General features: G+C 38.8%; 1 protein-coding gene across 1 annotated transcript; it reads right to left on the bottom strand.

The window, feature by feature from the left end:
- Positions 1-490: 490 nt before the first annotated feature.
- On the bottom strand, positions 491-15,119 carry LOC137259422 (FMRFamide peptide receptor frpr-18-like). The gene is made up of 3 exons (XM_067797083.1): positions 15,068-15,119; positions 13,708-14,171; positions 491-1,045 (listed from the first exon to the last, which is right to left on the bottom strand). Exons 1-3 carry the CDS (start codon positions 15,117-15,119, stop codon positions 491-493), a joined length of 1,071 nt encoding a protein of 356 aa, XP_067653184.1.
- Positions 15,120-15,538: the final 419 nt, after the last annotated feature.

The raw sequence follows: 15,538 nt of genomic DNA, 5'->3' as shown, positions 1-15,538 counted from the left end.
CTGAAACAAACCAGCTATTCCAACCTGCTACTTCCTAGTCGAAGACTCAAAGAAACATGTTCCAAACAGACCACATTGAGCCCTCGACCTTTTGTTTGTTTATAGAGAGAGTATATTGGCTCAGTGATTGAAGGTATAAAAACATCTTTATGAACTGAGCAAGAATAGATGAAGATTAAGCTGAATAGAGTCTTTTTTGTACAGATATAAAACATGATGAATGAAGAAAAGTGTCGTCTTTATATTAATATATATTTTTAAATATTTACGTTATAATATTCATTGAACTTAATTTTTAAATAAACCCATTACACCCACAAAACAAAGAAATATTATACCAAACTTGAGTATCAGACTATCGGTCCGTTACACAAGTTTGACAATCGACTCAGCTAGAGATATTTTGCCACCGTGGTCGTCACGGAATGCTCTAAGAGAACACATTCTGACGTTGTTCTGAAATCACATATTGAGAGTTAAAAAGGTTCCGTCACACAAGAGCCATTTCATCCCTAGCTTTGGATGTCGCTGTCAGCGCAGTGCTCCGTTCAAAGGCGAATATTCTCCGAAGCTCATATCTGAACATTTTTCCTGACAAAATGTAAATAAAGAAGTTTGAACAATAATTCAAGTCCGAGCACAACTCAAACAGATCTGTCAGGGGACGTATCCTCATAAACAGTTCCCTCATGCCTGTGTATCTAGTTGCTATGGCAACATGAACGATGATTGACACCACCACGGATGGGAACAATGTGATGACGTACACAAATGATATTGTTAGCAACATCAGAGTGGTTTTGTGGGTCTTAGCAACGTTTCTCCGGGACCTGGAAAGGGTTGTTCCGTTTGGACTTCGAGGCTTCATCACCCTGTATATCTTGAAAAGCACAAGGATGTTACATGTGAGAACTGTAACAACCGGTAGGATGAAGATGAGCGTGAACTGGTAGAGGTAGACGTGAAGCGATGTGTACACGGTGAGGTAGTCGGTGAAGGCCACGCACTTGTCGTCTATCTTGCCCACCATGAAAAACCGGAACACCTGAGGAAGAAGAACAGAGGTTTATGGGAGTAGTTCATGACATACATGGGGAGTAAAACACTACGTGCATTCAACAAGTTCCGACTTTAGAAGAAGCAAAAATAAAAATAAAAATACATGCTTCCAGGTGTTCGAGTTTCGACACAAACGTCATTTATAGCTCTGTATAAAATTAATTGTTCTCGTCACGATGTGGATGAAATATTGCCGATGTGACGGGACATTTTAACTCACTCACTCACCCACTCACTCAAACTTATGGTAGTCTGGAAATGAAAGTTTGGACCCTGCATATTCTTTCGTAAGTCATCACTTCATGATCATGCCGAAAAGTCGGAGTATTTATATAGATTATTTAAAGCTTGACAGAATATATGCAACGCCACATTCATGGAAGAAGGACTATCATTTGACTCAGTCCTGAACCCCTTTACGATCACCACTTGCGTTTCCGTAGATGGTGCCTTATCTCTCAATCTCGTAACAAGAGTCATCAATAAATGGTGACACAACCTGCCCGATAGCCTAATAGACGTCTAAGACATCTATACCGTCGACAGGCATGTGAGAGTTAAGGGGACATCCACTTGATTATTGGACTTGGTAGTCGCACCACAGACGGCCTTTAGTGATTTGTACATCTACTCAACGGATTAGACTTGACTTTCCCTTGGTTATCCGTGGGCCATTTTGAGAGCTGAGAAAAGTTGAGTAATGTTGATAATGTGAATGATGCGACATATTTCTTAGGTATATTATTATTTTCGTTCTTATCAGTAGATCAATAAATAAGGGAAAACAAACACTATGGGTAGCCGGCGGCCCATGGTTCAACTATTATTAACCAGCGCCCGATTCCCACAACCAATGCTTTGCATCAATTATTTCCTGAGACTGACTCCATTGAGAATAAAAGGAAAATAGTGAAACACGTTATGTTACGGTCCTACAGCATTGATGAATTTAGAAGTAAGATGTTGTTTTCACTTTATGTTTTGCCTATGCTGCCCGTGAAGGTGTCTTTACGTCACTTCACAGTATTGTTTACATCAGAAACGAACCTACAATAGTGTACCGTAGGGGAACAAATAATGTACGTAAGTGGAAGTTGTGTGAAAAAGAAGTTACAGTGGAAGTTGTCTAAACCGGCACTCACCAGGACTGATCGACCAATCCAGGTTGGACAACGTGCCGGATTGTAGAGCTGCTGATAAATCTTCAAGATAGAGACAGGAATGAGATTTTATGCTGGTGTTGGCAGCTTGCAAGATTGGACAGATGCCGGTTTTGACAACTTCCACTGTATTATAGCGATAACAACCACATCTTCCAAAATGTCATTTCGGACTAATTCATACCCTTCATCGTAGGAGTGACACTGTAAGCTGTACACAGTCAGGTTAATGTCTGTGCAGGATGATAGTGAGTGAGTGAGTTACTATACGAGTCCTTGAATATATTTAAGACCTTGAATATATTTAAGGCGTTTGCTTCTGCAGTAAAAATAGGGCTGTTATCTGGAAGTCTAGAAGATATTGTTCTGGATCCAGTGACAGTGGCACAAGCTACTGCAACACCGTTCTTGGAACCATCCGTAAATAAGGGTTTGTAATTGCTATATTTAGTTTTTAATTGATGATATTCTTGTTTATACTCTAATTCATCAGTTTCGAATTTTTTAAAAATGAACTTAATGTTAGGTCGACTTGTGGCCTAACCAACTGCCAAGGAGAAGAAAGAAGACAAGAGGGAGCTATGTTGTCCAGCTCAATGCCGACCAAAGAAAGAAAGAGTTTAGTTCTGTGCCCTAGAGGTGGAACGAGAGAAGACTTCTTATTGTACAAATCCTCATAAAGTGCATTGAACACACATTTATATGCAGGGTTAGATTCATAAGAGTATAATTTAGTAATGTATTGTAAGGATAATTATATACGGCGTTACGCAAGAGATGGTTCATCGGCCTCAACGTAAAGACTGTCAATAGGTGAAGTTCTGAAAGACCCAAAACAAAGTCCTAAGCCTTGATGGTGGACAGAATCAAGAAGTTTCAGGCTGCTTTTGCAGGCTCCACCATATACGATGGACCCATAATCGAGTTTTGAACGGACCAGTGATCGATATAGGTGTAAAAGGGAAGTTTGATCCCCTCCCCACTTTGAGTTGGAAACAACTTTCAACAAATCTAGTGCCTTCAGGTATTTAACTTTAAGGGATTTAATATGGGGTAAGAAGGTTACATGGGAATCGAAAATTAAACCCAGGAACTTGGCCTCCTTGACAACTTTGATGGGAGTGCCATTTAAAGATAGTTCAGGGTCCTTATGCGGCTTATATTTTCTACAAAAATGTATACAATTTGTTTTAGATTTAGAAAATTTAAAGCCATTTTCAAGACACCATTTATTTTTCATTTAAACACAACTGTAATTGCCGTAATCGTACACAAATAGTGATCCATCAGTTGAATCCTTTAAAACCTTGGATAAACTGTTGACCTTAACACTAAATAAAGTGACAGACAAAATACTGCCCTGAGGTACACCCTGATTCTGATTATAATGATCAGACAGGGTTGAACCTACTCGTACTTGAAATTGACTGTCTTTCAGAAAATGTGATGTAAAAAGAAGCAAGCGACCTCTCAATCCAAAATCATGTAAATCCTTCAAAATACCATGCTTCCAGGTCGTGTCATAAACTTTCTCGAGATCAAAGAAAATCGATACTGCATGTTGTTTATTGACCATAGCATTTTTCACGAAGGATTCTAAACATACCAAATAGCCAATGGTACTTCGATTTTTCCTGAAACCACATTGGATATTTGTGATCGGGTTATTGGTTTCAAGATACCAAGTTACTCTATTATTCACCGTCCATTGCATGGTTTTACAGACACAGCTGGTTACAGATATCGGTCTATAATTCGATGGATCTGTATGATCCCTGCCAGAGTGCAGGTTGATACCAGGTATGATAACAACAGATGATTCGACTAAGGAACCTCACGTGTTGTAGCCTCTTGTAATATCCAAGATCAGCCTAATAGAAATATGAAAAAAATATTCATTTTGCTGTTAAGGAAAATGATGTTACATTATTGGTCAACCGCAAAAACATGACTAAATATCCAGGGTTTCTCCAAAGGCATTTATAGGTTGGTGTGGTAATACAAGACAAATCTTATAAATAACAACTTCTTGATTTATTTTTGACAACGTGTCTGGACAACGAAGGGGCAAGACCTTGTACAGAAACGTTGTCAAAAATAAATCAACAAGTTCTTTATGCGTACGTTTTGTCTTGCAGTAAATGTGCTGGGACATTGGAGCAAATTCCAAAGTTTATCGCACAGTAGCTTCCTGTACAAGTCACTGACATTTCTGTCATGGAAACGAAATCTGCTTACACGTACACAAATTTTGTCGTACTTTTACGACCTTATGTGACCAGAGAACGTTCGTAGAGCATTTTTCAGAGGTTATTCAGCAAAGGTTTCCGGTGAATTGAGCCTAGTTGAAGAGTTAAATATTTGAGGTCAGAAGTGTATTCTCTGTAGCTCGTTGATTCTGCAAAGATTTCGACACATTTCTTTGAATTGTGCCTTTATGCAGGGATACATATTTGTGTTTGATATTCAGCAAAGGTTTATAAATATACTGTAGCGAAATGTGCCGCGTTGAAAAGAAGCATATGTGTTTTAGCTGCGCTTCACCGTGTGTATCTACTAGCAGGGCAAGACGCATGTTTGTTCGTTACTGAACACCATGGTTTAAATCTGTTTTTGAATTTCCTGTCAGGCTTTATTTTCAGTGCTTGAAATTGCGAAACCTACTAACGATTTTATACATAAAAGGAATAGAAACACATGTTCGAGAAACGCATTTGCGATGAAACATGGTGAAAAAGTCCATGAACAGTGTTCAATTACAGAAACATTCCATGTGACAGACGAGTAAACTTTCACTTTGAAGAATCATACAAAGCAATGATTAAAGAAAAGCAAATATGCTTGCTCCTTTCGTTCGAACTTTAACATTTATTTCAATTACATAGATATCAAGTGCACACCAGTCAGTCATAAAAGCTGGAGTCCAATGATGTATTTGATGTATCAGCATGACAATTATACTATTGATCTTACATCTGTCAAGGTGATGGTTCTGATCTGTTAGCTCACGCAATATGCATCTGAAAAGACCCTTGCAACTTGCTTCGAAAGGATATTGACTTGGTTGGATGTGAGACTGAATTCTCTTTTTTATGCATGTTCCCTGAATGGGAGCACGGCGATCTGAATAGTGATTTAGTAATTATCATATTATTATTACAGGTTGTTTATATAGCACACATATCCACGCAACCAGGCGCTTGTAATTATTTCCTTCAATCGGCTGGTATCAATCTCAACGGGCACATCGTATTATCAATCTCCACTCCTTTGGAAGTATATAACTCTTACAGCCTCCAGTATATACTCTTCAAAAATAGCAGGGGAACCTGAACTTTCAATTTGAATAGGAAGTATAAACGTTAACAAACGTTTCAGGGACAGACATCTTATGAACGCACTACCATTTCCCTCTATTACCACCCCTAAACACAAAGCATGATGTGATCCCATTCTTGGTTTTGACGGGTTTTTTTTCTAGAAGGTCACTAAATCACTTACAACACTTATTTTGACATTCATCTTGCATCACACATTTGTTAGTGTTTGTTTCTAGTCGTTGGTTTGAAATGAAAATCGTATACATGCAAATTACATGTCGTACACCAATCATCTTTCAAAAACGACTACATTCCAAATAACTATGTTTTTAAGACAGTGCAAATGGCGATGTCCTCTGAAAGCATTCAATAATATCATATCAACATTGATTGACTCCGATAAATCTACTAAATATCTTTAATTGTAGTACTTTGTCTAAGTTGCTGTCCCCGTAAATAGGTGCTTGCACGTATTCATATGGTCCTGCACCAATGGATTCATGGGCTCACAGAGTTGTGTACTGTACACTAGAGGTCGTAACAACACGGAAAGAGTCTGCACACCACGTTGACGCCATGTTTTACACAGGTAACAGATGGGCTCGATCTCGACACCACAACCTCGCTGGATCATTAGCCTGGCACTTTAGCCAGCTCGCCCACCACGCACAATAACCCGAGTATTATCTCACACAAGGCAGAAAGATATTTTTCATAAGACGGATATTGCAGTAAAAGCATCTAATCTGTTTTTTATCAAACACTGAGGGTTTATGTTGAAGAGATTAGTTGTCCTCCTAATCACACAATGTTAACATATGTTACACATCAATGTGATGAATAGTTTCTGATAACACAGTGGTTCTCCATACGCCCAAATAAGGCGTAATCCTTCTAACGTCAAACACAGACGTCTCCTTATAACTTTCCTGGGGTTTGAACTGATTAACACTGACCAAAGACATCTCATGCAAGAGTTGTGCGATGCTTTTAGGAAACATATCAAAGAAACAGCATGATTCATTGAACCTCAAAGGCAGTAAAATATAGACAGCAAAGGATGCAATATTGCCCTATTGATCGGCATAAAAAGGAAGATTAATTCACCCGCCTCACACTAATGTGGACACAAACAAGTAAATGAGCATTAGCTTTCATTAGCTTCATTCGGAGCTATTTCAGGCAGCTAAACAGGTGGAACAATGGCCTATTTGACCATTACAGAATAATAGCAGATCCCTTGTGGAAAAGGTATATGAAACTAGTTGGCCAAATTGCCAAAACGTTTTGCATAAAAAAAACGAGTAGGGGCGCGAGGTTTATTTTAGTTTAAAAACAATAAACTATTAATATGTGGCACTCGTAGGTACTCTGAAAGAGGTAGAAAGAATTCTTGCCTATGTTTTCGGCCCTATCCATTTGTCGCACTGCAAACAAATCTTCGCGGCTGCGACAACTATCTTTAGTGATATTTGCAAGTGCGATTGTAATGGCGGCTTAGCTGATTGCTTACAGTTGGAGGTAATAAAATCACTGGGCACAACCGTAGATGCATCCACTATATAGGGTAGATTTATCGTAACGCATAACCTAGAGGTTATCGACGATGACCGTAATGACGCTTTTACCTTACTATGACAGCAGTTTTGAGAATTCAAACATTAATGCCAGTTATGTTACACTTAATAAAACCTAAGACAGACCACAACCTCTTTTATCATAGACCATTTAATGGCACCTATGAAATTAAGCTTACCAGAGACTGTAACGACATGTAAGACAAACCTTAGAATGACGCTTTTAATTGACGTTAGTGTCCCTCATTATTGAAAGTAACTGTATCTTTCACACGTTTTCAATGTAACTGTACCTGCCACACGTTTTCAATATATACGGTGCAATGTTGACAATACGTTCATTATTAATAACTAGTGTATGAATTTGGAATTTCATAGACTGTAAACAGTACTGTTCAAGGCAATTCTGGAAACTGTTAGTGTTTCTATTCTAAGTTGTAAATACTGAAATGAATACGTTTTTGAGGATGACTTTGTTCTATAAAGGTGTTTTGCTTATTTTTAAAACTTGTGTTTCTCGTATGACTGATATATTGTCCATGTGATGGTCCACTTACAGTCATCACAAAGGAATGTGCAACAGTCTTGGTTGTCAAAATACGTTTGAACGTAAAGTGAATGCTACTTCCATAATTGACAAAATTATTGTTTAGATCCTCAGTTTGAACCCAAAACACTTACAAACTGCATGTCAGCAATAGCCCATATCCTTTTCATCTTGAACACTTCTGCAAAATAAATACAGCTCCCTGTTAAAGCGTTCTTGAACAATGTCTTGTTACGAAACGTTGGTGACAAGGGTCTCTCCTTCAGAGAAATCAAGAAAGAATTGTTGCATTAACCAGCTATTCCCGGAAGTATCTTTTTCAGAGACAAATGCTAAATAAAGAAAATTAAAATTGCTTCTAGGTACAGAGTACGTTTGCATTGTCGAGTAACACTTGGCCTAGACTGATTTTTTTCATCAAATATGTTAAACAAACATTACGTGCAAACATGGTGCGGGTGGAGGGGGGTAGGGGTGGTGGTGGGGGTGGAGGTGGAGGTGGTGGCGGTGTCCTATTATCAATTGTTGTTATTTTTATTTATTTTTTTTCTGCGGGGGTGGGGGGTGGGGGGAAGGGTGTTGTGTGTGATATTAAGTTTCGTCCCGATACGTCCCCGCAACTGTTATACCCTTTACAACTGCATGACCAAAAATATCTCACAGCGAACAACCTCTAACATTTATATACAGACTCCGACACAACCAAAAATAAACGCCGTTATACCACTCACTTGACTGTATTATTCAGTCTGAAGAAATCCCTCTAAAGTATATTGTGACAGCTCTAGACTTGACGAGTTTGATTTTTCTAATTCCCCAACTCATTTGTGACCTGTTGACGCTAGCCTGAACTGAAATTAATCTACTTGTAGTATGTCAGACACGGGAAAATCCCTTGAGGATCATCTCTGCAGCAATTGTCCTATATGAAGTGGCTTCTGAGAATTCTGAATTCTCACGTGATTGTCAGGGGATGATGAATACCAGACTTTGGTTTAGCTTGGGCGGTGGTTTGGCGTTTTGTTTAACCGCACTTAACAATATCCCAGTCATTGTGCTGAGGACGAAGATGATAGTTTTGTCTATTATATCCCGATGATCGCATAGCTTTATCTGAGGGTGAGAGAAAGGGAGAGAGAGAGTCCAGGACGACTAAAGCAAACATCCACATTCATATGGATTTCGAAGTACACAGTGCACATTGTGGAATCGAATTCAGGTCCTAGTCATCACGAGCAAACGTTTTGACCAATAAAATATCCCACAACACAAGTATCCTAAAAGAGGAATTAATGGCAAGATCTTGGTCGTTGTTGGAAGCTGAACTGCTAATAATAGTTCCCGGAACGAACATGAATCGTTCATAAAATGTCAAGCGTTCAGTAGGCCAATGTTGATGCTTCAGCGACACCTCTTTCTGTAGAGTTAGCTCTCCTTGGGGATCACCTCTTTCTGTAAAGCTAGCTCTCCTTGGGAATCACCTCCTTCTGTAGAGCTGGATCTTCAGGGGGATCACAATCCATATTCCCTCGCTTTTATAACCGTTTAACAACCACATGTTAGGGATATAGCTTGGATATTCCTAACCACGACGTAAACCCCTACTCACTCTAAATCATCAGAAATTATCCGCAGTCATGTGTACTTTGAAATGCATATGAAGTCAGAATGATGGCAACTTATGTTATATTTACTTGGAATGTAGTTAAGCGAGAGACAAACGCACTCACACACTCACTCACTCACTCACGCACTCATTCACTCTCAAACGAAAGTGTTTGATTTCTACAGCAGATTCTTACACCTCTTGTGCCGATTTTCCAGTTACCTGTGAACATACTACATAGCCCAAATGTACTGGAGATGTCCATTGCATATGATTGTCAGTTTCTTGAAGGCTTTGATTAATAGAGACTAGGCACTCTCTTCTGTTTGTCTCGTGATTAGAATTGCAAATTTCCTGTATCACAATATCTTCGTTATCTTCTTGTCGTAAACACTGTACTTTAATAAACTCCTTACCAGATATTGTCTAGGTTGAACGTGCTCTGTCATACACGCCTGCAATACAATATCCTCACTGTCTACCATCGCAGACAGTATGGCTACAATTGGTAAATATCCTCGACGTTTGGCTTATATCGAGATGATAAAGTGTTGTATCAACCGAGGTCATCGGAGTGCCTTTTGGACGTATCGTTCGTTGTCCGGATGTATGATAACTGTAATTGTGAATTAACTTCCATTATTAATATAGCGACATATATTAAGTAGTTTCACAGTCAGGGAGGAGTTCCGCCCCTTGGGCACGACAGGAGCTTCTGATCGTGGTACCGACTCTCCTTTCATCTCCATCCCGATGCTCCTTAGTATGGTGATCTATCTTCAGTTGTTGGCTGTCTAAAACCCAATATTTATGTTATTTGTTGTGTAGAAATAGTGTTTCATGTCTGTATTCTACTTTGCATCCGCGCTAATCTCGAAAAATTTATGTCTTTCGTTGACAGATGTTATTTATTGCCTAAGTTTATTTTGAATATACAACACCCATAGTCACGATATGTCTAACCTCCACCCTCCTGGTAGTGAGTGAGTTAAGCAATGGGATGGGGGACACCAGAACGAGCTTCCCACATAATAACCATATGGAGAATTGAACCCGTGCATTTCGCGTGACGAGCGAATGCTTTTACTACTAGACTACTCTAGGACTAGAGGACTACAAGACTACCCTACGCCCATTATACCTGAGGTGTTCTGGCTACACGTATCCAATGTTCGTCACTAGTAAGTGACAACAAAGGCACTTACAAAAAATATATAGACGCTGGCAAAGATATCACTTTTGGCAACACATGCACTATACTCGTCACTTTTAGAACACAAATGAAGATACTGACGTTCTGGTTTGAAAATTAATCGCATATCACCATGTGAGTACTTTCTTTTATACGTAAGATTAGATCCAAAACAAGCGACTGTGGGAGTTATTTGACAAAGCAGACGGTGTCTTTATGCTGTTTTCGAATATTTCAAGAAAAACAAACAATTCAACGCCACAGAGGAAAGAAAGAACACTACATTACACCTAGTGAAGCTCTTTCAAAACTGCACTTACTTGTGACATAGTCAATATTGATATAGTTGATAGAGATGTAATGTCACTTAACCATAAGTTACACTAGTTTACACAGTGACGGATATTCACCCATCAAGTACCCAACTTTGTAAACCAATAAAATACGGAGTTTTGTTTATTTAGAACATGACGTTAAATCCTGTTTCATCTCACCTGATTGCTTCACATGAAACAAATTCTGTCATCTTCTCGAAGTTCATCAAGAGTTAGAAGCATGTTGATCACATGATCATGATTTAGATTATAAGGTAATTTTCACTGTGAGATCAATCATGATTATGGTACTTTTGAAGAGAAGCTAAAGCTTTTAATTTAAACGTAAGATCTATCTTGGATCCTGTGAGATATTGCTTGTTTCTTTGAACATTGTGCTAAATCACAATCTTGAAGCGCTCTTGAAGTTTCTTTACATTAACAGCTGGGTAATGGATTTGAAACATGAAAGAACATGTATGATTATTGATGAGAGAAAGAGGGAAGTGTCAATTTAAACCATTCTTACAGTGATTGAATAAATTGGGTAGTTTTTATCTTGGGTTCGGAATCACTTTGTACCTTTGATGTGTGTAATAACTGATAGAACTTACACCACTGATACATTAACTGATAAACCCGATACATTAAGTGTGCAGCCGATACTTTGGCTGATGATATTTGTTGATACATGCGGGTACATTAACTGATACAAATGATAGATTAACTGATATGGGTGGTACATTAACTGATACAACTGATGAATTGAGTGACTGATACAGTAACTGATACAGATCATACATTAAGTGATACACTGACTGGTGCAACTGATGCATAATATTAACTGAGTAACTGACACAACTGATACGTAAACTGATACAACTGATGAAGTAATTGAAACAAATGTTACTTAACCTGATACAAAGGATCCATTAACTGACACATTTGTTGTATTAACTGATATAACTTATACTTTACCTGGTACAGTTGATGCAGTAACTGATACAACTGATACGTTTACGGATACAACTGATGTATTAAATGACACAAATGATACACCAACTAACACGACTGATACATCAACTGATACGACTAATACATCAACTGATACAACTGATACATCAACTGATACATTGACCGATCGAGCTGATGTAGTAATTGATACAACTGATACATTAGGCACTAAAACTGGTAAATGAACTGATATAACTGATACATTAATTCATACAACTGACACGACTGATACATGACCTGATACAATCCATTAAATGATACAAAAGATGCATTAACGGATACAATTAGTGTATTACATGACACAACTGATGTATCACTAATACGGCTGATACATTAAGTGATACAAATTATACAATACCTGACACAAAATTTGTACTAACGGAAACTTTAAGTGACACAACTGATACACTAATTGATTAAACTGATATATTAACTGATGCGAGTGATACATTAACCGATACAACTGATACATTAACTGATACAACTCATGAACTAGTTGTTACTACTGACACAACAACTGAATCATTAACTGATACAACTGATACACAGACTGATAAAAGTTATATACAAACTGATAAGACTGATAGCTAAACCGATACGATTGAGACATTAACCGACACGACGAAAAACATTAACTGATACGTTAACTATTACAATTCACACACTGAGTGATACAGCTCACATATTAACTGATGCAATAAGTGATGAAACTGATACATTAACCGATACAGCTGATACAGTGACTGATGTAACTCATATATTAGATGATTCTTTTAATACTTCTCTGTACAACTGATACACTACCTGATACAAATGATACATTAACTGATACAACTGTAAATTAACTGATACAGCTGATACATTAACTGACACGACTGATGTGTTAACGGAAACATTAATTGAAACAGTAACTGATACAACTGAGGCAGTAATTGACACGACTGATCTGTTAACTGATATAATTGATGCAGTAACTGATACGACTTATACATTTACGTGCTCACCATGGAGGAGCCAATCACGGGGTTGGTATATATACTCAGGGATATTGATCACAATTAATTAATGTGATACCAGAAAGGAAGCTCTTCTAGTTTTGGAATTGAGTAACATCTAGAAGGCTTTTAAGCTTACTGTTGCGGTACGGTTATATTGCACAGCAACACCACATGGATCTGGCATCGAACATGTGGTTTGTAAGCAAACACTAAAAGCACTGGACTTCACTCACCTCCACTTTCAAAGAAAGTAGGAGATTCCACACCACCTCGCGATAATGTTTTGACTACCAGTCGCTTATAGAAATGTGTTCAACAGCCATCTCCGCCATGCACCACTCAGAAAAAAGACGGTTTAGTTTCTATTTTGCTCTCATTGTTTCAAATTCGGGGCTTTACAGCATGTGCTCATTTTGCCTGACATGCCTAAACATGGTCTAAAGCAAAGTAAACGCTTTCGCTCCCGCTGACATGTGTGCATTTGCTGCAATATCAAAGCGAGATAGCTTCAACCTAAAATATTGAGTCTTGACCTGAAAATCTCATCATCATGAACATCGAACAAGGCAGTTAAAATACGGTGGCATGTGACAACGAACGCAGCTTTCCTTAATAACCGATCCCGCTATGACAAGCATGGGTTGCTGAAGTTCTTACCCATATCTTAACCTTTTTAAAAACAAAGACGAAAAATTCAGTTTGTGAAAAGATCCCACATGCTGAGTGAGTGAATGAATGAAGGTTTACGTCGCGTTTATGCTTGCCAGCAGCATCATGACCGAGAAACCAGAAATGGACTTCGCACATTGTACCAGTCAAGAGAATCGAACCCTGTTCTTCAGTGTGAATAAAGGTCGCTTTAACCACTAGGCTACCTCACCGTCCCTACCTGTTAGAAAAGACAAATTCATAATACTTACTTGGGTGTAGGTGAGAAGCATGATTAGCACCAGGATGACGATTACTGCGCCGTTGGGAGTGCACAGGAAGGCCTTCCGCAAAGGAAAGTAGACCGCTACGACCCTCTCCATCGCCATACACACAATAAGCCACGAAGACATCAAGTAGCACATGTGTTCATAGAAGTTATGGATGCTACAGGCTATGTCAGAGAATCCAGCGTACAGCCCTGAATCCCCTGCGTACTCCCGGAGTTCATGAACAAGAAGGATCTCCCTGTTGATCAGAGTGAGGCTGTCAAACACAGCTAAGGCACACAGAAAGTGACTGTAGGACTTATGTCGCCAGGATCTCGTTTTCATCACGATGAAGGAAAGGCAGTTCCCACCAATTCCTATGGCAACGATCAAAGGAGTCAGGATCTGCTTCATCCACCAAGCCCATCTGTCGTCGGTAGGGAGAACGGGCGGATAAGGGGGCCCACCTGCAGAGCAATGACAAATTAGCAGGGTTGTTGGACGTAAACGAAAGGTATTCATTATACATCATGGGCCTAGTTCACAAATTAATGATGTCGCTACGAAAAGGTACGTGGTATATCTAAGAGAACTACTTTTTCCGCCCTTATGCGAGGACCAGGACAAGTTACGGCGCTCTTGTGTTTAGACGAAGGCAAGGTGCACGTCTCTTGTGCTAAAACGCCTACACAAAGCACCCAACTTAAGTGTGAAATGTGTTACAAGTCTAAGATAAAGTACTCAGCTCTAGTACTAGAGCTCTTGCAAGTCTAGATCTAAGACAACGTACTCAGTTTTAGTGCTACGACACTTGCAAGTGTAGGCCTAGGAGAAAGTACTCAGCTGTACGCTTAAACTATTACAAGTCTAAAACTCTTGCAAATCTAGATCTAAGAAAACGTACTCAGCTCTGGTACAAAAACTGATGAAGGACTAATACAAAATACTCGCAGTTAGTGCTAAACGTCTATGGCAAAGTAGTGCGCTCAAGTGCTGATACTAAGACAAGGTAATTGACTGCGATCCTAAGAGGAAGACAACTTATATGACTCGAGTGGCAAGACTAAGGCAAGGCTCTTAACTATAGAGCTAAGATTCTTGTAAATCCACGTAAGGTACTGTGCTCTTGTGCGAAAACTAACACCAGGAACTGCCCTCTCGTCACAAGAGACAGAAAAACTCCGTTGTAGTGCAAAGACACCAAGACATGCCCCTCGTTATCGTGCTAATACCCCGTCGAGTCTAAGAACGGCACTACGCTCTCATGCTAAGTGGACTATTACAAAAGAGCAAGTCAGTGTCCTCGCCTACAGTCTGACTGCATTGAAAGTGTACCGATGTTTCATTTATTGTGCATACAAACCTATAACAGCTTTCCCTAGTGTGGGATCTACCCTCAGTTGTTGGCAGTCCATAGCCCAGTTTTATACCGTATTGTCCTCTATAGTTAATCTGTTAAACTGTTTTAGATTTAATAATTATTACTAACTGATGTCTGTGATATATTAGTGGTTTTACTGTTCATCGTCAACAGGGTTTTAGTTTTTGTTTCTTGGTCTACAATGTAATTATTCCTTGTTCCCGTGACGATATAGCTGCAATGTCACTCACTCACTATAATAGCGACTTGAATCTATGATCGTTTGTTTAACGACTTTTATCTAAGTTATATTACGCAATAATAACTATTTGAATTTATGATCGTTTGTCAAACAACTTTTATCCTAAGCTGTATAACATTCTGAGATTTAAATTTTCGGGTGGCAAGGCAAAATTATGAAGATTTTAATATCACTTTATTGGATTTATGTTTTCAATGAAAAGAGATTATACG

Source organism: Haliotis asinina, chromosome 13 (genome assembly GCF_037392515.1).
Source record: "Haliotis asinina isolate JCU_RB_2024 chromosome 13, JCU_Hal_asi_v2, whole genome shotgun sequence".
NCBI lineage: Eukaryota > Metazoa > Mollusca > Gastropoda > Lepetellida > Haliotidae > Haliotis > Haliotis asinina.
The sequence above is the reverse complement of the archived record's forward strand: the minus strand, read 5'-3'. Positions and strand labels throughout refer to the sequence as shown.